Genomic DNA, 24,413 nt, shown 5'->3' with positions numbered 1-24,413 from the left:
CCCCTCCCACGTGCCGGGAGCGCAGCCGGCGATTGGAGCGGCCCTGGGCTCCGCGGCGCCCGGCAGGCGCGGGACGGCACGGCCGGACATGGGGCACGGGGAGGCGGATTCGCCGCCGGCAGCAGAGAAGAAAGGGGCGGAGGAGGAGGAGGATGATTTCGGCTACCGGCTGTTCCCGGACCGCAATAAGAAGCCGCAGAGCTTCCTGGTCCGCAGCCTCTTCACCTTTCACAATAAGTGCCAGCTGATGCTGAGGCTGACCCTGGAAACGAGTAAGCGCTCCCCCGCCCTCCCGCGGGCCGGTCGCGGCGCAGAGAGGGGCCGGGCGGAACCCGGGCCGTCCGCGGCCGCTTGTGGCGGTGACCTTGTGCCGCGGGTCCCGGGCAGGGCCCTGCCCTCCTGCCGCGGCACCCCCGCGGCGGCCGGACTGGGCCCGAGCCGGTGGCTGCTGATTTAGGAACACGCTGGTTTTGGTTAAGACAAAATACGATTTCGAAAGTTGCTGAGAGAGGCTTTTTTCTTATAAAAAGGTTCTCCTGTACTTTTTGTTTTTTCCTGAGAAATTAACATGATTTGTCAGTGTCTGTGCGTTCGTGGCCCTTGCGCTTTTTGATGTGGATGGTGAGTGCTGACAGCAAACGATGGTCACTATAGGCCGCTCTATTTATGTTTATTGGTAATAAAGTAGTGTCAAGAATGACTTGATTCCTGAACAGCTTTTACTCTGTATTCTGGGCTACATCAAAAAGACCATGGCAAATGGGTCAAGGGAGGTCATTCTCCCCCTCTGCTCTGCTCTCCTGGGACCCTGCCCATAGTACTGCAGCCAGGTCTAGCACTCCCAACATAAGAAGAAGATGAAGTTGTTGGAGTGAGTCTAGAACAGGGCTATGAAGTTGGTAAGGGGGCTGGAGCACCTCCCCTACAAAGACAGGCTGAGAAAGTTGGGGCTGTTCAGCCTGCAGAAGAGAAGGCTGCATGGAGACCTCAGAGCAACCTTTCCAGTGTCTGAAGGAGCAAATGTGGAAACCAGACAGAGACTCCTCATCCAGAATTGCAGTGATAGGAAAAGAAATAACGAGTTCAAACTGCAACAGGGCAAATTTAGGCTAGATATACAGAAGAAATTTTTTTACTGTGAGGGTGGTGAGGCACTGGGACAGTTGCCCAGAGAAGCTGTGGTTGCACCATCTGGGCGTGTTCCAAGGCTCAGTTAGGGCTCTGAGGAGCCTGGTCGAGTGGAGCATGTCCTTGCCCAAGGCAGGAGGATTGGGACTAGTTTAAGCTCCGTTCCAGCTCAAACTGTTCTATCATTCTATATCACATAGTCTGATTGTATTGCAATAAGATTAAATACTGCAAAGTATAAATTGTGTCCAGTTGTATTGCAATAAGATTAAATACTGCAAAGTATAAATTTGCATGTATAGAGTTTTTCTTATTTGATTTTTTCCTTGACTGTTTTTATATTTTGTTTATAGATGATTTTCAAAACTTTTGTCTAGAGAAATTGATTGCAGCAATGTTTTTCTAGATCCACATGCTCGACTTCTCCTTGAGGCTCTGAAGCAATCTGGTTGGTATGTAAACTAATTTGTCTTGTTCTGTGTAGTAATGTCACTGTGATAAGTAGTGACTGAAGTTTTTCAAATTCTTTTCTGTGACTTTGTTTGTTTGGACCTTTCAGCACTGTCTTCAATGACCGGCACTTTTCTTGTGAAAACTGTGATGGCTGTGTTAGTGGAGGTTTTGATGCTGCCACATCTCAGGTAGGTGCTACACATGGTACCCTTTCAAATGACTGCAGGTTTTTTTTAGCGCTTTGTTGCTAGGATTAAATCTACCAATACTGATACCTAAGTTAATCATGAAAACAAGAAAATGAAAGATGTTCCATGGCATTGGAACTAGTACACTTCAGTATGATAAGGCTGTTAATGTTGAAAAACACCAATCTAAGGACCCTAAATGCTGTCAGTGGTGTCTCTGAGAAGTAAGGGAAGTGTTGAAACTTAGTAAAAAGATTACCTATATCTCTTTTTCTGCAGATTGTTCTGTGTCAGAACAACATTCGCCAACAATCCCATATGAACCGGGTGGTCACACATGAATTGATTCATGCATTTGATCACTGCCGCGCACATGTTGATTGGTTTAAAAATGTCAAACACTTAGCATGTTCAGAGGTAAGTTAAAATCCTTCTAATGTTGTAATTTTATTCATTATTGCCATATATTAGGGTTACTTTGTGTTACACACAATTAATTTGTTTTAATCCTGTTAATACATTTTGTCCTTTCTGTCAGGTCAACCTAAATAGTTTTGTTCGGAAAACAAATACTTAGTTTTCACAAATACTAGTAAATTAATGTCATACTAGGTAGAATGTGATCACTGAGAGTGTAAGAAGTGGTTATTGACAAATAAGAGAGTTGTTAGAAGTGAAAACACATTTGCACATTAATCAATTGCTTATAGAGTTCTTTTTATTCCATGCAAGTAATGGTATGTTGGGTGGTTATCCCAGTAACCTTGGTTTTGCTGAGGTTTTTTTGTTTAACAACAGAGTTGTCTTTTCCTGTAACATTCATATTTTGAGTAATTGTGGTATTGCTGCTAGTACACTGTAGTTGTGAATCCATCACCTTTGGATGAGGTTCTGAGCAACCTGGTGTAATGGAAGGTGTCCCTGCCCATGGCAGGGAGATAAGAACTTGATCATCTTTAAGGCCTCTTATAACCCAAACCATTCTATGATTCTGTGGTTTCAGAGGACATTTGAGTATTAAAGGCCTTAATACTTGACACTTTTGGAGGTGAAATTAAATGGAGCACATGCTGGGAGGGATTCCTCTTGTGAATGTGACACAGGTGTTATGTGTATGAATCTGGATGCTTTTATTTGATTTCTGATGTAATCCATATCATTTTGTCACAGAAAAGTTTATCCCAGGTTCAGCTTCACTCTTTCATTTCTGATTCTTCTGTCTCCTTCCCTGCCAAGTGGCACAGGTAGCCAGGGAATGTGAGCTATGGTCAGTTCATAACACTTTGTCTCTGCTGCTCCTGTATCCTTGCTGGACTCTTTCCCTAGTCCAGCTTGAGGCCCTTCTCATGAAATGCAGTCCTTGATGAGCTGCTGCAACATGAGTCTTTCCCTTGGGCTGCTTTTCTTCAAGACCTGCTCCAACTTGAGTTCTTTCCACAGCATACACTCTTTCAAGAATGGACTGCTCCAGCATTGGTCCCCCAAGGCCCACAGTACCTGACAGAAAATGTTCTCCTGCATGGGCTCTCTATGGGTTGCTGCTTTCTTCAGGGCATGTTTGTATCTCATGTCATGATGTCTTCCTTGGACTGCAGTGTAGATATCTGCGTTACTGTGTTCCTTCACAGACTGCAGGGAGACAACCTCTGTCTCCATGATCTTCTCTGATGCCTGCAGCGCCTCCTCCCCATCCTTCCTCAGTGACTGTGGGGCTGTTTCCCTCACATTTCATCACTCCTCTGTCTCACAGCTGCCCTGTAGGTTTTTTAATTCTTTCTTGAATGCATCATCACAGAGATACAGCCAGCACCAGTAATGGTGGATTTGTTTTAAAACCAGTTAAAACAGTCTCTTTCTGACATAGGCTCAGCCACTTCTCCAGTCTCACAGAAGCCACCCTGGGAGGCCCCTCACTGTCAGCATTTTGACCTGTAAACTCAATGCAATAACTCTTAATTATTAACTGTAATATATTTTATCTCTCATATATATATATATATACACATATATATATATATATATATAAAATATACTTTATTAATTGTTATATGCTAATTATTCAAGATTGTGCATATTCTTGCTCTTGTCAGGATTATTTGTTCTCTTCAGGTCTTTTGATTACTTAATTTTATGGTATTTGCTTATTTTGTTGATGGCATTTTTAATTCTTTTTCATATTTTCCATGCATTTATTTTCACTCTGGTACTTAATTATAGGAAATCAGGATTTATTTACGTTTCCTAACAGACTGTGTAGGGTGTAAAATATTTAGCAGACAAAAGAAATTCTAGTGTACAGGAAAAGACAGTTAAGCTAAAGCATACATGCTTTATGTAGCTTTTTGCAAAACAAAAAAGTTACTGCTCTTCTGGTATTGCATCTGTAGTCTTTGAAAGGTATCTGCCTTTCTTCCTGACTGCTGTAACAGATTCTGATATAGATTGAGGAGAATATTATTTTCCATGTTCTTCTAGCAGTTCATCTACATACATACATATAATCTCTACTGCTCATTTATTTAAATTTTAGGGATGTGTGAGAGGTAGGTCCTGGAGAAACCTGAAGGTTGTGGTAGTTCATTGAGGCTGAGCAGTGCCTCGGGAATATCCCCTACCAACAGTCACCAGAAATGTACTGAAGAAAAATGTTTGCTGCAATTTCTTTGACTTTTATTTTCATGTGTTTCTCTGATCTTGTGATTTTTTATTTTTCTCAATAGATTCGAGCTGCTAATCTCAGTGGAGACTGTACTTTGATGAATGAAATAGCCAGGTTTAAATTTGGATTGAAAGGGCACCATCAGGTACAAACTGTGGCTATTAAAATCTAATAATTTGTTATGTTACCTTCTTGGTCTTTGCCTTCTGAGTTTTCATAGCTGAAAACTTTAGAAAAAGAAATAGATGCCATGGAGTTGCTGTTTCCTCTTAACTAACCCTTAATGATCCATGTTAATTTTTTTTCCCACCTTGTTATTTTTATTGGAGTGAAATCCCTGAACATTTAGTCATATTTTAAAGCATTACCACTGACAATGGATGGCTAATAAAACCAATCTAAAAGCAGGGCTTGCAGGAAATGTAGTGGAAATACCTTATCCACTTTAAGTGGTTGACACTCTTCAAAAGTTACTGAAAACTGAAGGAAGCAAAATGAGAAGATTTCTAAGTAATCATGTGTATTAAGTCTTGTAGGAATTATTTTTGTGAATAGTAATGAAGTCTACAGATTGAAACCTAAGTAGTTGCTCATTTTAGAATGGCAGTTAGCTTGTAGATGATGTTTACATATTTTTTTGGTCTTTTGGCAAACAAACTGTAAGAAAAAGTTGCCATGAAGAGAACTATCAAAATTAAGGCCAGTAGAGAAGTCATTCCATTGTTTTACAGCATTTCAGTTTGTAAAGAACCTAACTGGTATTTGTGTCTATTTTTTTCTGACTTTTTTTTTGTGTCCAGGTCAAGTTTTACAAACAATACCTACAAAAAATGCCAAATTGTATTTTAATTCCTGTTCTAAGCAATGTCTTTTAATTATTTAATGGTTTATGTGTACATGGAAAACTTAAGCAAGCACATTGTTTGCACAGGATGGAATTACGTACATTAAAATGTACTTTAATGCTTACTACAGGCACTCCTTGACTCTTCTTTCATACAAAATTGTTGCCTGTATAATAGGAGTTAATACTTGACAAAATCTGGAAAAAAATTACTCTTAATAATGACAGGTTTGGTTTTTTTTTTTTTCACTTTAGACTTGTGTACGAGACAGAGCAATTCGTTCCATTCTGGCTGTTAGAAAAGTTAGCAAAGAAACAGCAGAAAAAGCTGTGGATGAAGTTTTTGATGCCTGCTTCAATGATCTGGAACCTTTTGGAAGAATCCCACACAGCAAGGCAGATGCAAAACGTGCTTACAGAGACTTTCAGAACAGAGATCGCTATACTGCTAATTTGTAAGCGGGGCCGGGGAAAAGCCACGCAGGAAATCACATTAATGCCTGATTGTTCAGTAACATCTGGAGTTATAGTCTGTGCCCACAGTGCTTGTGGAAAGGGCAACTCTATCAAACTTACCAATTAATTTTTTAGACATTTTTTGTGAGCCAACTTCCAGGGAAGTAAACGTGGTAAATGAACAAGACTAAAAATGGTGATTGCTCACCTGTTATTCCAGAAAGATAATTTAGTATACCAAATGACTTGTCAAATACAATTCAATGTGCTTTTAATTTTTTCATTCTGACTGACTAGGATTGATTTCTGAAAATTTTGTTGTCACTGAATAAATCTTTCCATAAAATCTTTACATTTTCCCTGTCTTCAATACACAGTAATGAACTTGATAATCTTCATCACTTTATTTTAAAAGATGGGCACCTGAACTACAGCTAAACCCAAAATTTAGTGATTGCCACGTTTGCTTTTGAGCACCTCTTGCAATTCTTGGGTGGTTATCATTTCCAGTGGTGGGAAAGCTTTTGTGACTTGAGTCCTTTATGCCCTGAACATGCTGCTCATGTCCTCATTGTCTTTGGTATTGGAGGACCAGATATGGTGATCAGTGTTGCCTTCTCCTGTTCTGTGTTCCAGAATGTTTTGTGACAACAGGACTGTCAATGTATGAAGCTTTTTCAGGCAATACATAATTTGACTGTAGTGAGGCAGCAGACTGGTGAGACTTGAGCTGCAGTGAGGCACTGAACTTCTCAGGAAGGGAAATGCACCAATTTCAAGAGCCTGACATGCTGCAGCTGAAAGGGGGAGGTAATCCCAAGTACCTCCAGAATCTGGCAGCCTTTGACAGGGCCCTTATTTGACTGCAGACTTGGACTCCTGCACTCCACCTATTTATTTCACATGCTTACAACGTTTTGGATCTGACAATCATTCTGTAGTTTCCTCCTGGGAAGTATTCAGTCATGTGATAAGTCTCCAGCCCACTGGTCCTGCTTCTAAGGTGTCACTCAGAAACAAGGTGCCTGAAGATGACAGCAGTGTGTTGCCTTTTCCTGATCAGCAGCATCACTTAGAGAAGATTAAAACCTAGGCACAGTTCTCACAAAGGACAAAGCAGAACACACACAAAGTGCCTGAGAGAGATGATCAAGCCTGAATTGCCTGAATTCTGTTTGTGTTGGACTATGTGTGGGTTGCATTTATTTCCAGGTGTAGCATAATTCATACCTACAGGAACCATTGCTTCTGGAGCTAAGCATTGATGTAGATCCCTCAAAAAGTCATCCTTCTTGTACTGGAAGAAGTTAGGTCTTGACTAAGATTCTTCAAACCTGTGCTTTCAGTAGTTTTACAGAATTTCAAATGGAGATTTTATAATATTGTTTTTCTGGGGTAATTCATCAGTGACTGACATAACCTCAGGGCTGAATATCTGAATAGAAAAAAATGGGTATAATAACCTAGATACCTATGGAGAAAATTACACATTGAATTCTGGGCTTCCCATTGTCCATGTAGTCTCTATAAACCTGCAGTTTCCAAAATCCTCTGAGGATCAGAGATGCCTTGAAATCAGCATAATAGTATGTGTTAATACTCCCTTAACCTTTACTGTTCTTCAAGTCACTGTTTTAGTCAGTATGATATATGATGCTGGGTTTTTTATAGTTCTGACATATATTCTGGCAGATAATGCCTTCCCTGCATTATACCTTGTTAACCAAAGTTCTGCTTTACTGAATGTGTGTGTGTTTGCATTTATATTGTATTTTGACCAATACATAGTTGGAGTATATACATTTGTCTTCTCTCTGGGATAAGCTTTATGAAGTCTACTTAGAAATGAAAAATATAGCAATAAAAACTAGAAAATGCAAGTATACAAGCTGCTTTTTTTTTTCTTTAACATTTTTGATAGGTGAACATTATGAAAATCTTGGAAAGATAGTATTCCAGACATACAGGAAATATTGCTAATAAAGAGGACATTGACCTTTAGAAAGACACAATTCTTAACATACAGTATGTTTCATAGTGTTTCTTAACATGTACTATGTTTCATAGTATATCACTGTGAAACAGTTAGAGACCATGTTGGTCACGGTAATCACAAAATGTTTGATTTTGTGCAATTCTTGGAGAAGAGGGGACTCAGCAGAACTGCTACCTTGGACTTCCAGAGGGCAGACTTCATCCTGTTTAGGAGCTTGGTTGGCAAGGTACCTTGGGTGGAAGTCCTGAAGGGCAAAGGAGTCCAAGAATGCTGGACATCTTCAAGAAGGAAATTGTGAAGGGGCTGGAGCAGGCCAGACTGACTGAACAGAGAGCTTTGGCTGGAACTCAGGGAAAACAGAAGAATTGGAAGGAAGGGCCAGACCTCTCAGGAGGACTACAAGGAAATCATGAGGTTTTGCAGTGAGCAAATTAGAAGGGCCAAAGCCCAGCTAGAACTTAATCTGGCTATTGCGTAAAATAGCCAATAAAAGTGTTTCAGTCGATACCTTTGTGACAAAAGGAGGGCTCAGGAGATTCTTGATGCTTAATTGGATGGGAGGGAAACACAGTAACAGTGAGAAAAAGGCTGAGGTACTCAATGCCTTTTTTGCCTCAGTCTTTAGTAGTAAGAGCAGTTGTTCTCTGAGAATCCAGCCCTCTGACCTGGGAGACAGGGGCAGGGAACAGAATGAATCCAAGGGGAAACAGTCAGTGACCTGCTATACCACTTAGCCACAAGTCCCTGGGACTGATTGGAATCCAACCATGGATACTGAGGGAGCAGGCAGAAGTGCTCACTGAGCTACCTTCCATCATTTATCAGCAGTCATGGCCTAATGGGAGGGCCACAGTTGACTGGAGGTTAGCAAATGTGATGTCCAGTTACAAGTAGGGTCGAAAGGATCCAGGGAGCTAGAGGCCTGTTGGCCTTGCCTTTGGGGTGGGGAATCTTGAGTGCCATAATGTGGCACATACAGGACAAACAGGGGTCAGGCCCAGCCAGCATGGTTTGTGAAAGGCGGGTCCTTCTTGACCAACCTGATCTTCTGTGAAAAGGTGACCTAGTGGATGCAGTCTATCTGGTCTTTGGTAAAGCCTTTGACACTGTCTCACAACATTCTCCTGGAGAAACTGGCGGCTCTTGGCTTGGATAGGTGCACTGTTCAGTGAGTTAAAAACTGGCTGGGTGGCTGGACCCAGAGAGTTGTGTGAATGTGCTGCATCCAGTTGGCTGTGGGTCATTCCAAGGTTCAGTATTGGGGCCAGTCCTGTGTAATATCTTTTTTGATGATCTGGATGAGGGGATCAAGTGCACCCTCAGCAAGTTTGCAGATGACACCAAGCTGGGCGGCAGTGTTGATTTACTCCAGGATTGGAAGGCTCTGCAGAGGGATCTGATCAGGCTGGATTGATGGGTTGAGATTAATGGTATGAGGTTCATCAAGGTGAAGAGCCTGGTCCTGTTCGTGGGTCACAACAACCCTGTGCAGCCCTACAGGCTGGGACGAGAGTGTCTGGAAAGATGCCCCTGTGGCTGTTGGTTGACAGCTGTCTGAACATGGGCCAGTGTGTGCCCAGGTGGCCAAGAAGGTCAATGGCATCCTGGAGTGTATCAGAAATAGGCCAGCAGGCCCTGGGCGATGATCATCCCCTTATACTCAGCACTGGTGAGGCTGTTGGGAATTGGTTACATGACAAAGGTCACATAGACATGCTCTGGATAGCTGAGAATTGGAAAAGTACTGGCCCAGCTGATCTGAAGCCCTGCACCTGCAAGGCCGCAGTGGCCTTGGGTATAGCTGTAGTCTGATAACAAGATGATGTAGCCGAGAGCAGAGCATGAGAAAAGGGAGATGTAAGTTGTAAAGAATGAAGAAGTAAGAATAACCAATTGACTGCTTAGCTTACAGAATATGCATGAGCTTATTACATGTTGTGCTTAAATGTCTGATGCTCTAATCAATAAACGAAGCTTGCTGATTCTCACATTGAGGTGTCACCGAGCTTCCCTCACTGCGACATGAGGCCACACCTTGAATCCTGTGCTCAGTTTTGAGCCACTCACTTCAAGTGCTGTAGCATGTTCAGAAAAGGGAAATAGGGCTGATGAAGCATCTAGAGCACAAGTCATATAAAAAGCAGTTAAAGAAATTTGGGTTCTTTATCTTGAAGAAAAGGGGGCCTGGGGAAACTTTATCTCTCTCTATGACTACCTGAAAGCAGGTTGTAGCCAGGTGGGGCTTGGTCTTTTTTTCCAAACAAGTGACAGGACAAGAGGAAACAACCTCAGGTTGTGCCAGGAGAGGTTTGGATTGGATATTAGGAGACACTTCTTCATGGAAATGGTTGTCAAGCATTGGAACAGGCTGTCCAGGGCAATGGCTGAGTCACCATCCCTCAAAGTATTTAGAAGACACGTTTAGTGGTGGACTTTGCATTGTTGCGTTAACAGTCAGACTCCATGATCTTTCCAGCCCAAATGATTCTTTGATTCTATGTAATAAAATTGCATATCCATTAAAAGTCAGTTTAAGCAATGGATGCTTTTCAGTTATACCAAGTCAAATTATAATGGCAGAATATATGCACAGCAAGTCACCAGAAAGCAAAATCAGGATGGTCTAATGGGCTTCTTCTCATTCCCCAAAAAAAGGAGGGACAATAATTACATGGAACTTTGCACACACTGTTTATCAATTTGAGCAATCATCTCATTGCTTCAGGTGCAATTTTAACCTGCATGCTTTATTCTCATCGAAACAGAGGTTAAAAAAACCGAGTAAAAACTCCATGCAAATATGAAAAATTTGTGAGTCGAATAAGCAGCTAGAGGGAGCTGAAGGACTGTGGAACAGCATGCTGCTGTGGAAAATCAGCTGCAGACTATACACAGCTGTTCTTCAGTGAGCAGTTCACTCTTGGTTAAAATTTCTGTTTTAATCAAACTTGAATAGCTTTAATATTAAAAGAGGTTCAAAATTAAACCATATTTCAATTACTTTTTTATTTTTTTTGTGTTTCTGAAGAACATTTGCTTCCTTTAGAAGAACACTTCAAAACGTATGGAAATACTTTTGCCATCTGTGCTGTTTTGGAGTGTGATTGTGTTCACAGGGACACTTAGATAAATGCTGGGATGCATTTGGCAGGCCAGAATGTTAAGTTGTGAAGACCCATCAATGGTAATCACAATTATGAAATTACATTAGCTTAATTCCTTATTTCTCATGCCTGAATTTTCAGAATATTATAACTTTTTCTCTTAAATCTGGCAGATTTTCAAGTTTGACCAAAAGAGAAGAGCATCATTGTCCAAATAGTAAAGACACATAATTTTACATAGAAGAGTAGTTTAATAAAGAGCCTTCAATTATTTTGTTTCTGCTAGAGAGGAAGTGCTAGCTGTGACACACCTCACTGAATAGCTGCTTGGCAGAATTCTTTTAAAGTCTGTAGCACCTAGCTCTTAATTGCATGGATGTATGTCGTTACCACAGGAGCCTTCATATATTGATTGTAGTTTTTTAATTATAAGTGAAAATAACAAAAATCAACAGTAAACAGAAAAATCCAACTCTGAAATACGGAAAAGTTCAGAAATTCTCAGGGCATGGTCAGGGAGTCTTGCTTGATAGATTTGAAGAATTCAGCATCAAGGGGTTATTGTGGTATGGAAATCCACCCAAATTACCTAATAAACATTCATCCTTTAGCCTGCCTGTATGCCTGATTAAAAACAAAACTAGAAAACAAAGATTTACTTGTTTTTTTTTGGTTGTTTGGTTGGTTGGTTAGTTTGGGTGGGGTTTTTTGTTTGTTTGATTTTGGTTTTTTGTTGGTTTTTTTGTTTATTTTTTTAGGGTTTTTTGGTATTGTTGTAGTTGTAGCTCTTTAATGGGAAAATAATTCAGAATTTAGGAGAGAATTAAACCATTACTTTCCCTTTTCTCAAGAAAAAGATGAAAGGAGGAAAAAGGAGAAGAAGATGAAAGTAGGGAAAAGAAGAAGGGCACACACAAAGCACTCTGTGCTGCTGAGTAAGGAACCAATAATGAAGAGACATCTTGGTTTGAGCCCCCATTCTAAGCAAAAAGTTCTGAAGTGCTTGCTGGTTTTACACACACGTTCTCCACTCACAGAGATCCGCTGGGGAAACAGCCTTAAACAAGGCAGGCTGTGTAGCAGCGGGGCAGCAGGCTGGCTCCAGGGCCAACAGGATGCCTCCACTATCCAGGCACTTTGGTCAATTCTCCTCACTCCTTCCAAGTGCAAAGTGGAGCCCTTAGGGGCACCTTTCCCATTCCCAGAATGTTTTACGGATGAACGATTTTCTTTCATCTCCATTTTTTGTCCTGCTGTTTTCTCCTTGTTTGAGGGAATTACTTCTCCATGAACACATTACACCTGTTCCTCTTTCCTACTCAAATTATTCCTATGCATCTGTATCATGAAAGAGTGTTTAAAGATTGATTAAAGAATTGCCAACAAAGGCATCAATAAGAACAGGTTTAATATAAAAGTGGCAGCATGACAAAATTTGTTGGCAAGGTTTAATCTACTACTTACTAGATGGTTAAGGCACACTGAGGAAAAGCAACAAAAAAAATCCAGAGCCAATCAATCCAAACCCTAAGGGCCCAATAGCACTTAACAGCATTTAAATTTGATAGTACTTAAACTTAACAACATTTCACCTAATTTATTTCATAATTTAAACAATTTGGCAAAGAATTCATATAGGATTTACTATATCACAACAGTAATTTACTTACAGGCCTAACTTCCTTACAAATCTAAGGTACTTAAGAATCAAGGAGAGCAGCATTTCTCCCACATTTGATATGCATGCTTGCATGCACACAGACATAAAGAGTCTGTACAAGGTAACTATGAAAATTTGTCCTTGAAGGTAGTGGAATACTCGCTTCAGATGCCTTTTCAGATGCCAGTACAGCAAACCTGAGAGTTTGCTGGCTCTGAGGGGTGCTCTCCTCAGAGGGAGGTTGCTGGTCACAGGCTGGTGTGACAGGACAGCTCAAAGGGTCTCATTTTAAACCACTGTTTACAGGGCTGCAAGACAATCTGCTTCAGTCGTAGCAATGTTTCATATTGGCTGCACTTCAGATCGGAAACTTTCTTTGAGTGTATGAGAACAAAAATATTGTTCCACTTGAGTTGTTATTCAGGCAAAAAAAAGCTTCCAAGGTTGTTAAAAAATGAGGGGAGGAGCTCATTAGGCAGCACGAGTTCCTGGGAGCAGATGGTATTTTTAATAAGCTCAACAGTTGCCCAGCCCAGGTGCTGTTGGTCAGGGCTGAGGCTTGGCAAGCATTTCTCAGAACATATTGAGGCCTGGAGATGGGGAGATGCACCACCACACTTTGCATGTGCGAGTAAAGGATGGCTTTTCTTCTTTGCCTTTCATTACTAGTTACCTCCTCCTTGTCCTGCTGTGCATCTCCAACCTACACAAGGGAGAGGTTAAGTGAAATTTTAGCTGGGGAATGAATCTGCTGTTACATGTGTGAGAAAAAGGGGTATTCTTTCCAAGTATCCTCTTTTAATTTCTAGCTCCTAATGCCACAGCACTGGATTTTACTCTGATAGCTTCAATCTGGTCTGGTGGGAGCCAGCTGAGAGTTCCCAGGGAGCCCCCAGGATCAGAATGTGAGTGAGTAGTTGAATCTCCTTCCCCAGGTCCTGTTTTACAGAGCTTCCTTCTCACCTCTGGTCATATGCCCATGAATAAACCTGGATACCTGTAGGCATCTTGACTGTGTCTCTCCCACTCCTCCTGTGCCCCAGCTCCTGCTACTGTCCTCCTCTGCTCCTCAGCTGCCCCCGCACTTCCTGCATCCATGCCAAACTGTTGTTGGTGCCAGCTGGTGTCTCACCACATTTTAGTCTCTTGATTTGACACTTTGCTGGAATGCACTTGGGAAACCATTGGGGAATATATTTCTTTACCATAGGAACCATGGCAGGGGATAGGGATTACCTGTCAGACCTCATGCTGATACTGAATTGAATTTCTGTCAAGGCTGAATATTCATTCATGGGAACTGGAGCATTCCTTGGTATCACAGAATATATATTACCCTCAGGTTTCACGCCTTCTGCCTTAGACCTTCTGGTGCGAGGAGTAGGAGACTAATTACCTGTAGGACTGGGAATACAAGAAAAGAAGGTCACAGGTACATATTTCCATCTTGATGTATTTTCTGACTACTGAGTAAAAGCAGACTTAAAAGGACAACTTTAATATAACAGTCCTTTCCTGCTCTTTGGATTCCTCCAGTAGAGTGAATTTTTCTGCCAGCCACTAACTGAAGTGGACTGGATATTATGTCAACTCTTTCTGGTTCCTGCATATTTCTACTTATTCCATGCAAAGAAAAGATACCAAGGGTATCCCCTTCCTTCTCTTTGCAAAACCCATACTCTGACATAATATTCCCCAGGAGGTGACAAATCTAGATTCAAACCTTTAAGATTTCTGCTCAGAAACAAAGAGATGCTCTGTGTTTCAGACACATGGGATCAGGAAGCCTTCCTGAATTCAGTCAATGAACCTTGGATAGCTGAGTCTTTGATGCAGTTAGGCTTTTAGAAATCTTACTGTTCACAGGCCTTTTCAAATGCCTATCTCATGGAAAATGCACTTTTCTGAAGATATTTTCTAGAAATCTGCTAACCCCATTCAGTGAAGACTGAGCATGTAATTTCTACACTGCATATATCACCATGAAGTAAGGTATCTACTGGATGTGCAGTGCTTCAGTCTTAACATGGAGGGGAAAAAAATCAATTTTAACACTTTCTTTAACATTTCTTTTAGATTTCGTCTTGGAAAGTATTATGTTTAGGAAATATTAGTATTAGTTTAGTTACTTTTTTGTCTTGGCACATTGGCCTTTGTAGACATTTTTTGAGACACATGACATGGTTAATGTAAGCAATCTAACTCCAGTCTGAATGCTGACAGAAAAGGCAAGATCTGGTCCCAGAGATTGGGTGTCTGAGAGTAGGTGATCCCATGTCGTCTGAGGGTGACTGAAGAACCTGTGGATGAACTTTAGGAAAACACTAGGATAACAGATTTTCCTATTCAAAATCACCCTTACCTGTGATGACCCTATTTCTTACTTCTTCAAGATTCTTGGACGTGCTCCTTATCTCCTGAGAGTCTCATCAAACTGCTGTTTCCATTTCCTTCAGCAGCAGTGGCTGTGGCAGCTATCCATCTTTAGGCATATTTGCTTCCACCTGAGAAATTCATAAAGTAGTGCTTAGAGTAAACTTCCCTCTTGTGCAATCTTTGTAGCATCACTGGAGATGTCTGTGGAAACCAGCATCTCTATAGTTATGTTAACAGCCATGTAGAAGCCTTTTGGAGATCGAGGTTTTGTCTCAATTTCTTCTGATATGTTTCAAGTGGGAGTTTTGGTGCTGTTTTTCTTTGTTCGTTTGTTCTGTTTTTGTTATGTTTGTTTGTTGCTGTTTGTTTGTTTCATGGGGTTTTGTTTGTTTGGTTTTGTTTGGTTTGTTTGTTTTTTTAACAGAACCCTTGTCCTCTTAAGCTGTAGCCTTATAAAGAAAACTCCAAAGGAATGGGTGAGAGAAAGGACTAAATTACTTATTTCTGGCCTTGTAAACTGTGCCAGTGAAAAAACCCAAACCTTTTCACTGCCTCTATTTCTCTCCTTCAGGAATCTTCCTTTCAAGATGTGAATGTCAGACTCTCAGGGACACAGACTCTTTTATGCAGCTCTGGAAGTTCTAATCAGTAAAGCACTTAAGAACTTACTTACATTTAATCCTGTCATTTTTACAGACTTAGCATTTGTTGCCTTGTGAACCACAGTACTCAGCACCTTGGAGAACAGTACTCCAAGGGCATCAAGTGCACTTGAACTTGCTCAGTGAGCTATTGCATGTATGGTCCTCTCAGAACACAAAAGGAAGGTCATTAAATCGATGTGACACACTTCCTAAGTAGTACGTTAACTTCAGTGGTGTCTTTGCATTTCCATTTAAAGTGTTATTGTCTGCCTGCTGAGACTCTTCCTACTTTATAGCAGCCATATCTTGCACTGAAGTGAACTTTACAGTTTATTGTTAAAAACCTTTCACAACAGAGGCTACTGGTATTCAGTGGTGAATGGTAAGATTCATGTGTGTAATTAGCCAAGTTTTGAAGCATTTGTGCATTCTTTGGCATGAAAACTACAAATGTAAGATGATTATGACTGTGACTTGTCTCCATGGAGAGAGAAAAACATGACTAGTCTAAAAAATTCTGGCAGCATCCTATTAAGGTCCTAGGTTTTGTTCATTCAAGTCACAAATTTCTCAGCAGAAGTGGAAATAATAGGATACTGATGGCAAATTGGTTTTTTCCACATCATGTTACCTGAGCTAACTCTTCTAATCCAAATTCTGCATAAAAGTTTGCACCTAAGTTCAATAGAGGAATGATGTAGAGTGACTATTGTTCCTTATAACTGTTCTCTGATTAATACTTAGATCCCCTAACTTATGATAACAAATATTTCAAACAGATTCAGAGCTACAAAGAAGGCAGATCATGACTTTAAAATGTAAAACCTACATCAAGGGCAGAAGGGAGATCGCTGGTAGGGCAAGAGCCATGCTTATAGTAAGGCAATGTATTTACCAAAATGCTTTTGTCTTCTAACCAAAGTTTTGCTTCTGTTATATTCATACTCCTCATTGTATCCTCCTTTCTTGTTTTCTTTTTCCCCATAGATTTAATATTTACAATGCTGTATTTGTGAAGGTAGAATTTTATGAAGCAAGAGAGATTTTAGATGAGGCACTTGTGTTAAATTAGGTGAGCTACTCAGAGAACTGAAGCAATAAAAGGTGCTTGAGGTGACTAGACATTGCATCCCAGAAGCCAAACTTCATTTGCACAAACCATTTATTGAAGAATTTCAAACAGAAAACTGCTTTCTGCTTACCAAAGTACATATTTTATTACTTGTGAGTATAGAACACTTAGGTGCAAGTATTGGTGGGGTACTGTATTCTCTGATCTTGCAATGAAATACTCAGGGTGACACCCTGCTTTCTGCCATAGACCAAGGACAGGGTGAGACTTCAGGACATACTCACCACATTTGTTGTCAGTGTTTCCCTTTCCCTGTAATTTCACATTCTTTCCATAAAGGGAAGAATGGACCACAGAGATTTGATTCTTCACCTAAATATTTTCCTATTTTAACTGTTTTGTGAGATTGAGGTAAATAGTTTAGCTGGGGATTTGGCCTACAATATGATAAAGCATGTGTAGCTATTGTCAGAATTCCCTCCTGAAAAGCACATTACAGATTTGCTGTTATGTAGTAGAGTTTATAATAAATAGATAAACATTGCCTGGAAATCTGTTTTCCTTCTCTTTAAGACAATTGTACGTTCGCATAATTTCTCCTTTTTCTTTACTGGTCCTGCATCTGAATGATTAAAAACTCACAGCTTTTGAATTTCCCCCAACACCTACACATTAGTAAGATCAAAGCAATAGCATGATGAAAAACAAATTGAGAACTAAAAGAACTCCATGTACTAATGAAAAATATACCTTATGTTTGTCTAATTTCTAAAATCAAAATTATACATCAGTGATATGTCTAATTGAATGTCACAATATTAGTAATTGTGCTGTCTGTGAAAGAAATTTGTTCCAAAGTCAAAGTGTCACCTTGCTGTCAAATAATCCCATAGATTACCATAAACAGAGCTAGCAAAATTGTCTTGTGACTGAAAAGATATGTGATGTGAATCCCAGTCATTACCAAAGACATGACTTCCATTGTAATTATCTGCCTACCACAACAGCTTCCTTCTGCCAGCTCCCGCTTACCCGCTGCCACACAAACTCATTAACATTTCTGTTGATGCAATACCATTTGTACAGTTAACCTTTGTGCAAAGTGGGGGCATTTCTTCATTATGATGGATTCTGTAATATCACAACAACTTGCATTGAGGATTATATTTTTCTTTTCTTCATTTATGGCTAAATTAGAAATTAGTCTAACACCTGGGTTCCATTACACTGAGCTGCCTTGTCATCTGTGGAAAATGCAATTTGATTTACAGGTAGCTTCAGTGTTCTCCATCTAAGAAGGGATCACTGCTGTTGCTCAAAGTGACTTTTAAAGGCAGATAAATTCTTGCACGTTTCACTGGTTTTTGATGGAAAATAAAAAAGTATTTTTCAAAGTAAATCAAATAATTATTGTTTCATTTTTAGATATCAGACTTCAGAATCTAGAAACCTTTTCCTATATCTAGACTTTTAACAAAAATGGTGCAATCACCTGTCTAGATGATTTTAGGTTAAAGATTGACTTTCTTTCAATATTTCAAATTCATCGTAACAATCTTAGGTTTTGGGCTTCTTTTTCATGGTCTGCAAGCATAGCCACTTTTTGCATTTGTTGGACCATTGTAAACCGTAAATGTTTTTTGCAACTCCTGTAGAACACTTTTCATAAGTAATTACTTGATCTGTGTAAATTTAGATTAGAATTTTAAGTGCCCAACTGTTTTAAGATTGAAAGTAAATATTTTTTTATAATTAACCAGTGCTGAGTAATATAGAGCGTGGCTTAATGCTAGACAGAAGAAATTTATCACATTTCAGGTGTTGGGTGGATCTGTAGAGCTTTTTGCATTTAGTTTAGGTGACATATCTTACATGTCATCTAGCAATTTAATGAAGATTGTTACTCATCTGGTATTTGAATTATCTCTATACTTCTCACAGTGATGCAGTTTGTGAAGCTGAAGGTGAGCATGTTGCTAATTTTACACTTGTGAGTTCTCTGCCTCACATGGAATAGACACTGAGCTTTCTTGCTGATCATGTCTCTTTCTCTCCTGAGAGCTCATGCTCTTTGACACCTCCTGTTCTTCTCACTATCCCGTTCCTAAAACCTGCTTAATTCCATTTTCTGTCCTATTTCTGCCTTTCTTTTTAATTCTTTACCAAGGTTGCCTGTACTGTGTGTCTTCCCTTTACTGTGCAAATTTCTAGTCCCAGTTGATGCAGCAGCAGGGAGGCAGGTCTCTCGCTGTCTCATATCTGAGACAGAAGAGGACTCCAGGCAGCAACTGGTGTGTTAGGTCAGGATGTGTTCTGCACACTGATCAGAAGAGCTCTGTAAAAAGCCAGACTCTGAAAATTTGCCAGAAAACAATTCAGTAGGGGAATTTGATACAATGCAGAGTGCTCAGAAGCAACCACCACCTCACAAAGTGAAAATAAGTTCTGGGGGGTTCTCATGAGATACAGTGTAGTTACAAAACATACACTTTGTGGGTTTGTAGACCTGCAATACAGTATTGGCATTGTTTGTGTCTGGCTACAGACTTTGAAATGAGTTTGCAAGGCCCAGAACAGAGGTGCATCAGGCCTCCCCCCTCTGAACTGTTGTTGTTTTACTTGGGTTGACTTTAACACTTTTGAATTTTTCTATCGACTTGATGGTTGCCACTAATTCATTCTACTTTCCTTTAACATTGTAAAGTATTAAATCATAGTTTTATTAAGATATCAACAATAAGCAGTTGTTCCAGGTAGAATGATACATTTATGGCTACCATGAATATGTAGTATACAGAAATACCAGCCTGGTAAGATAGCAAAGGCATCAAGAATTTGAAACGCAGAATGCAGAACAGAAGAGGGCAGATGTGACTATAAATGGGCACAGGCTGACACTGGGGCTGCTTATGACACAGGGCTGTGAGCAACTCACCAGTGGTCAAGTAAAGGAAGCAACATCTGGAACTGCTTTGAGGGGTATCCCCATTTTTTAGGGATAACAAAGAAAACAGATAAAATAGTACATTAGGTAAAAGACACTGTATATAGTTAATTTGATTTTAATGTGGAGCTTCAGATCATTGGAGAAAAAAAGAAAAGGTAAAAGCATGTTAGCAAACATATAAAGATGTTCTCAGGTACATCACTTACTGAGAAAGAAGATACCACCAATATTAACATCATATTCCTACTGGTGAAATACTCCAGATACTGACACTAATCATATTACCCATCACTGCTACCAGGCAGAAGCCACCGACTGCAGGATCTGCATGAGTGAGGAGAGGGCATATGTAACACTAGGAAAAGGGGAAGAAATCAAGCATATGACTTGATTACTAATATTTATTAATCTTGTTACTGTTATTACAACAGAGATTTTTCCCCATTAAAAAAGCAATAATTAGATCTAGACTGGAAATTTTTTCTTGGATTACACTGTTGTAGTTTTTAGCAAATTCATGACTTTCATACAAGATATGTTTTCCCTTTGCTTGTTGACAAAATCTGGAACAGAGTAATTGCTGGAAATGGAAAAAGACCACAGGCACAATCCAAGGAAGTAAAGAAGTTTGTCTCCTTATTTCTGTAGCCTGCTAAACTGTCAGAAGCCAGTCCACAGACCAGCTTCAAGTGGAAGGACAGGGTTTTTTACTGTGGGCTGGTCACTGGAACAGATTGCCTGAAGATGTCATGTACCATCCCTGGAAGTGTTGAATGACAGACTGGATAGGACTTTGTGAGCAACCTGACTTAATGCAAGGTGTCCCTGCTTATGCCAGAGGGCTGGAACTAGGTAATCTCTAAGGTCTTTTCCAACCCAAGCCATTCCATGATTCTATGATTTGCTGTGGAACACTACCTTTTTATGCACCTATACTCTTATCAATCAACCATAACTTCACTGGAGCCATCTATCTTCCTTCAAAACCATACTCATGTCAACACCTGAAATCAAAGGAAATTGCCTGACTTTATGTTTCTTAAAATCAGTCCTCGTATACGATCTCAGGTTATTCATACGCCTAGGAAAGAAGCATTTGTCTTTTGTGTAACAGAGTAAATATCTCAAGTGTGTACTTGCTCTCAGCTAGAAAATGACTACAGACTAACACAACTGCAGGAAATTTTTCAATATGAGCCTTAAGATATCTTTGAAACACTGTAAAGGGGACACATTCACTTTAACATTTTCAAATAAATGAGACAGAAACAGAAGAAGGAATGTTCTGTGTTGTATTTATATGAAAACAAGAAATGTATCTTATTTCTCGTGTAATAAGATTCCTAATGTGGAAGGCTTTCAAGATCTTCCTGAGCTTTTGCAACTAGAGAGAGAATTAGATATTCAGTGCCTGAAAAATTCACCTTTAGGAGTACAGAAATATCATTTCCCAGTGAAAAGAAACAAAAAAGACTCATAGGTGAAAAGGAATCTTAATTGATTCTGATTATGCAAAAAAGTAAAGTAGATTAATCAAGAGAAAGACATAGAAACATTTTATTGCACAAAGAATTTGTGATTATGGGTGCAAGGGTTAAACCAGATGGCATACATTTTAAATAGGCACTACAGCAACATGTCAAATATGTCCATATTTGCATATACTTTATGTTAAAAACATGCCAGCACTGTCTTATATATTCAGAGCCTAGCAAGTGGAAGTCAAAGAGGTCACCTGTGCAGCTGGTGCAGGTAATGGAATTCCCATTAGGCAGATATAGAAACTCTAAAGAAATGTGCTAAACACAACGCTCCATCTGTTTCTAAACTATTGAGACAAGCATGCAGTTTGCATGCTTTAAAACATAGATATTATAATTTTAGTATGTTATTTTATGTGAGCTCTAATACATTTCAATATGTGTCACTTGCTTGGAGGACATACATGCATGCACATAAATACCTATGCCATGTATACCACTATTTTGGAGTTTGCTATACAGGTTTTGCTCCTGAAAAAAAAAATATAATCATCTTAATGCTTAACTTAAAAAGAGCAAATGCTGAGAAATATTTTATGGCCATATTGTGCCAGGCAGTTGCTACTAAGACCTGTCTAGGAGTGAACACCAAATCAAATGATAAAATCAATCTGAGAAAGAGGGATAATAAGGATGAAGATTGTAAGACAAATACTTTTGAAAAACGTAATAATTTCCTCTCTTAGACAGGCATGAAGATCTTTAGCTGGATGCTATGCAGTAATTTTGCCACAGAACAGAACTGATAGCAATGATTCTAGTATCTACTTTTCCTCTAAAGCAGGAGCCCTGGTAGCTTGAGACAATGACCAGTCACAGAACTTTGTACTGTACAGTAATTACTGCAGTGCAATTTTATAGTGTCCTGCCTGTAACTTTACAATGATCCTACCCAGGTTGCCTCAGAAGCAGATGAGAGAATACACATCTGCTAATGTTGCTGATTTTGGCAGTAGCTGACTGCTTTTATGTCTCACCTCCTAGTCTCCTATCAGCATTAGCCCTTTTCTTGGGGATTTCTGAGTGCCCTCAAACAGAAACAGGACAAATGACAGCTGTCTGTGCCCAGGTCACCTATATTTTGCATGCTTAATTAGTCCAACTGACTGCTCTTGGGTAGGCATTTGCTTTCTGAACATGTTGACCACTGTGTAGGTATTGCAGAGACCGTCTGCTCACACATTGTGGATCTGCTAAAACTGGCCTTAGCTAGATTTTTTAGACATACCCTGAATAGCTGCACAGAGCACCCACACAGCTCTCAGGATGTCCCTGCTTATTCAAGCTTTAAGTTGTGTAACAAATTGGTGAGAAAGTGGAAAAATTAATGCCATTATGATGTCATGCAATTTCATCCCCTTTTCTACTCCAGTCTTTTCCCTTGTTAATATGTTGAATAGCAGGGTATTGCAGTTAACACCAGATTTTAGTGTGACATGCTTATTTGAAAGATATTTGTGAGTCTAAATGGACAAGAAAAGGGTTGCACCATCAGGTTTGCAAGAAGCACACAACAAACTTTGAGGCCTGAGTTTTCAGGAGTGGCTCAGCTGGGAGCCTGGGGATGTTAAGGATGCTGCTGGTGGAATATGATCTGAGAGAACTCTGAGGTACAGCTGTTAACATCTGTTCTGTGGTAAGGGATAAGGGTAAAATATTGAGAGGGAAGCACCATCCAAGCTGGTTTACTCTGGAATATGGCTTAGGGATCCATGCTGCCAGTGTGACTGTCCATGAATCCATCCTATCCATTTCCCATGCTCCCCAAATGTGCAGGAGGAGAGAACTGAGAATACCAGAAGTACCTAAGTTTGGATGGGTGACAGGTATTGCACTGAAGGTATTGCACTGAGGGTGCTGTAGTGGTGCTGATGGAAAAAGATGAAGATGAGCATTGTGATGAAGGGAGAGGAGAGGTTCACAGAAAATGTGGAGAGATATGTTTTTGTATATTCTAAATGACATGACAAAATCTTAGGAATCAAGTCTTCATCCACTGTCTGCTTTACATTAATTACCTTCTTTACAGACCTTAAAGCTTCCTTGTTTATGCACATAGTGTTTTAATTAAATAAAAGCTCAATAAACTGGCAAGGACTTAGTCCCTGTTAGTAGTATTTTCTGATCATATTTTGTTGATTAAGTAACTGGATGAGTAAATTTCCTGTCCCCAGTGTTTATATACTCACACCGATTTTTATTTCTTCACGGCATCAAGAAAGTTACAAATAAAAAAAATACTCTTAGGGCCAAATGTGTATTTGTTCAGACATATTAAAATCTCTTCTTTCAAGAATATCTTTAAAAGATTATCTGGAAGATTTGCCAGTAATTTACTATTGAGATAACTAGCATAAATGATGAATAATTTTAATAATGTACTATTATCTGCCTTGTACAGGGGTTTAGACACATAAAGGCGGAGTATAAATAATTTCATTTGAGCTGTGTTACTTGATCCCAAACCCCATAGCTCAACACACATAAAAACACAATTTGTATTGTTTTTAGTCTGTGCTTAGCCCATTTCTGACACAATATTTACATCCATTTTTATACTCCTAATAAAAGTGCATTATAAGTATTCATTGAGTTTACTGGAACTATTTCTGAGTTCTTCCCTACCTTAGAGTGCCTGGCCATTCCCTCATTATAATTGTTTCTTCTTCTTATTCTTTTCTTTTTTTTTTTCTTTAAAGCAAAATTATGTAGTAAAAAAATCAATAAAAGCTATCTTCTTATATGCCAGTTGGTTCTTGGGAGGCAGAATGCTTTAGTGATGAAGGGGTAAGGATGTGAGCTTGGGCTGTACTGCTTTGTGGATGAGTTGTAGATGAAACTGTAGATGAAAAAGACTGTGGAAGTATTAATTGTTAGTAAAAGAAAGTTATACCTCTAAAAGTGGGTCTTTCCCAAACCTGAAGTTTAATTAATGAAATTAGAAAACATGATTTTTACCTTTGTCAATGATTTCTTGGATAGTGGCTTTGGTAATGTTACTTTATTTGGAAAAAATTTAATGAACTAAGGTTTTATATAATTGGTGTAATATGGCAAAATATTCCTAATATTCAGGTAAAGAACCTGTAGATTCCAGTTTATATAAACAGAATATGAAGAAAGGGTACTACTCACAATAGCTCTGTAGATCAGATGTATCTTAGATAGAATAGTAAAAGATGAAGAGATGACCTCATTCAAGTTAGAAATAAAAATTCTCAAGGACTTTAGCAAAATCCAATTATTAAATTTAAATAATAATAACAGTATACCAATTTCATGTCAGAAAATAATCACAGCTCTCATATATTAGAGTAATACATAGAATAGCAAAAAAAGAAGTAA

The 24,413-nt window shown here is 39.4% G+C and overlaps 1 protein-coding gene across 2 annotated transcripts; it reads left to right on the top strand.

Moving 5' to 3' along the window:
• Positions 1–10: 10 nt before the first annotated feature.
• ATP23 (ATP23 metallopeptidase and ATP synthase assembly factor homolog) lies at positions 11–6,080 on the top strand. Of its 2 annotated transcripts, none has more exons than XM_059847015.1 (6): positions 11–272; positions 1,535–1,580; positions 1,688–1,769; positions 2,049–2,186; positions 4,490–4,573; positions 5,528–6,080. In XM_059847015.1, the coding sequence occupies exons 1-6, from the start codon at positions 89–91 to the stop codon at positions 5,729–5,731; spliced, it is 738 nt and encodes a 245-aa protein (XP_059702998.1). In that variant the 5' UTR covers positions 11–88; the 3' UTR covers positions 5,732–6,080. The 2 variants fall into 2 exon arrangements, with proteins under 2 accessions (XP_059702998.1, XP_059702999.1); XM_059847016.1 differs by having other exon boundaries at positions 133–272; positions 1,482–1,580.
• Positions 6,081–24,413: the final 18,333 nt, after the last annotated feature.

Source organism: Haemorhous mexicanus, chromosome 5 (genome assembly GCF_027477595.1).
Source record: "Haemorhous mexicanus isolate bHaeMex1 chromosome 5, bHaeMex1.pri, whole genome shotgun sequence".
Lineage (NCBI taxonomy): Eukaryota > Metazoa > Chordata > Aves > Passeriformes > Fringillidae > Haemorhous > Haemorhous mexicanus.
Note: the sequence above shows the minus strand (reverse complement) of the source record. Positions and strands in the feature narration are given on the sequence as shown.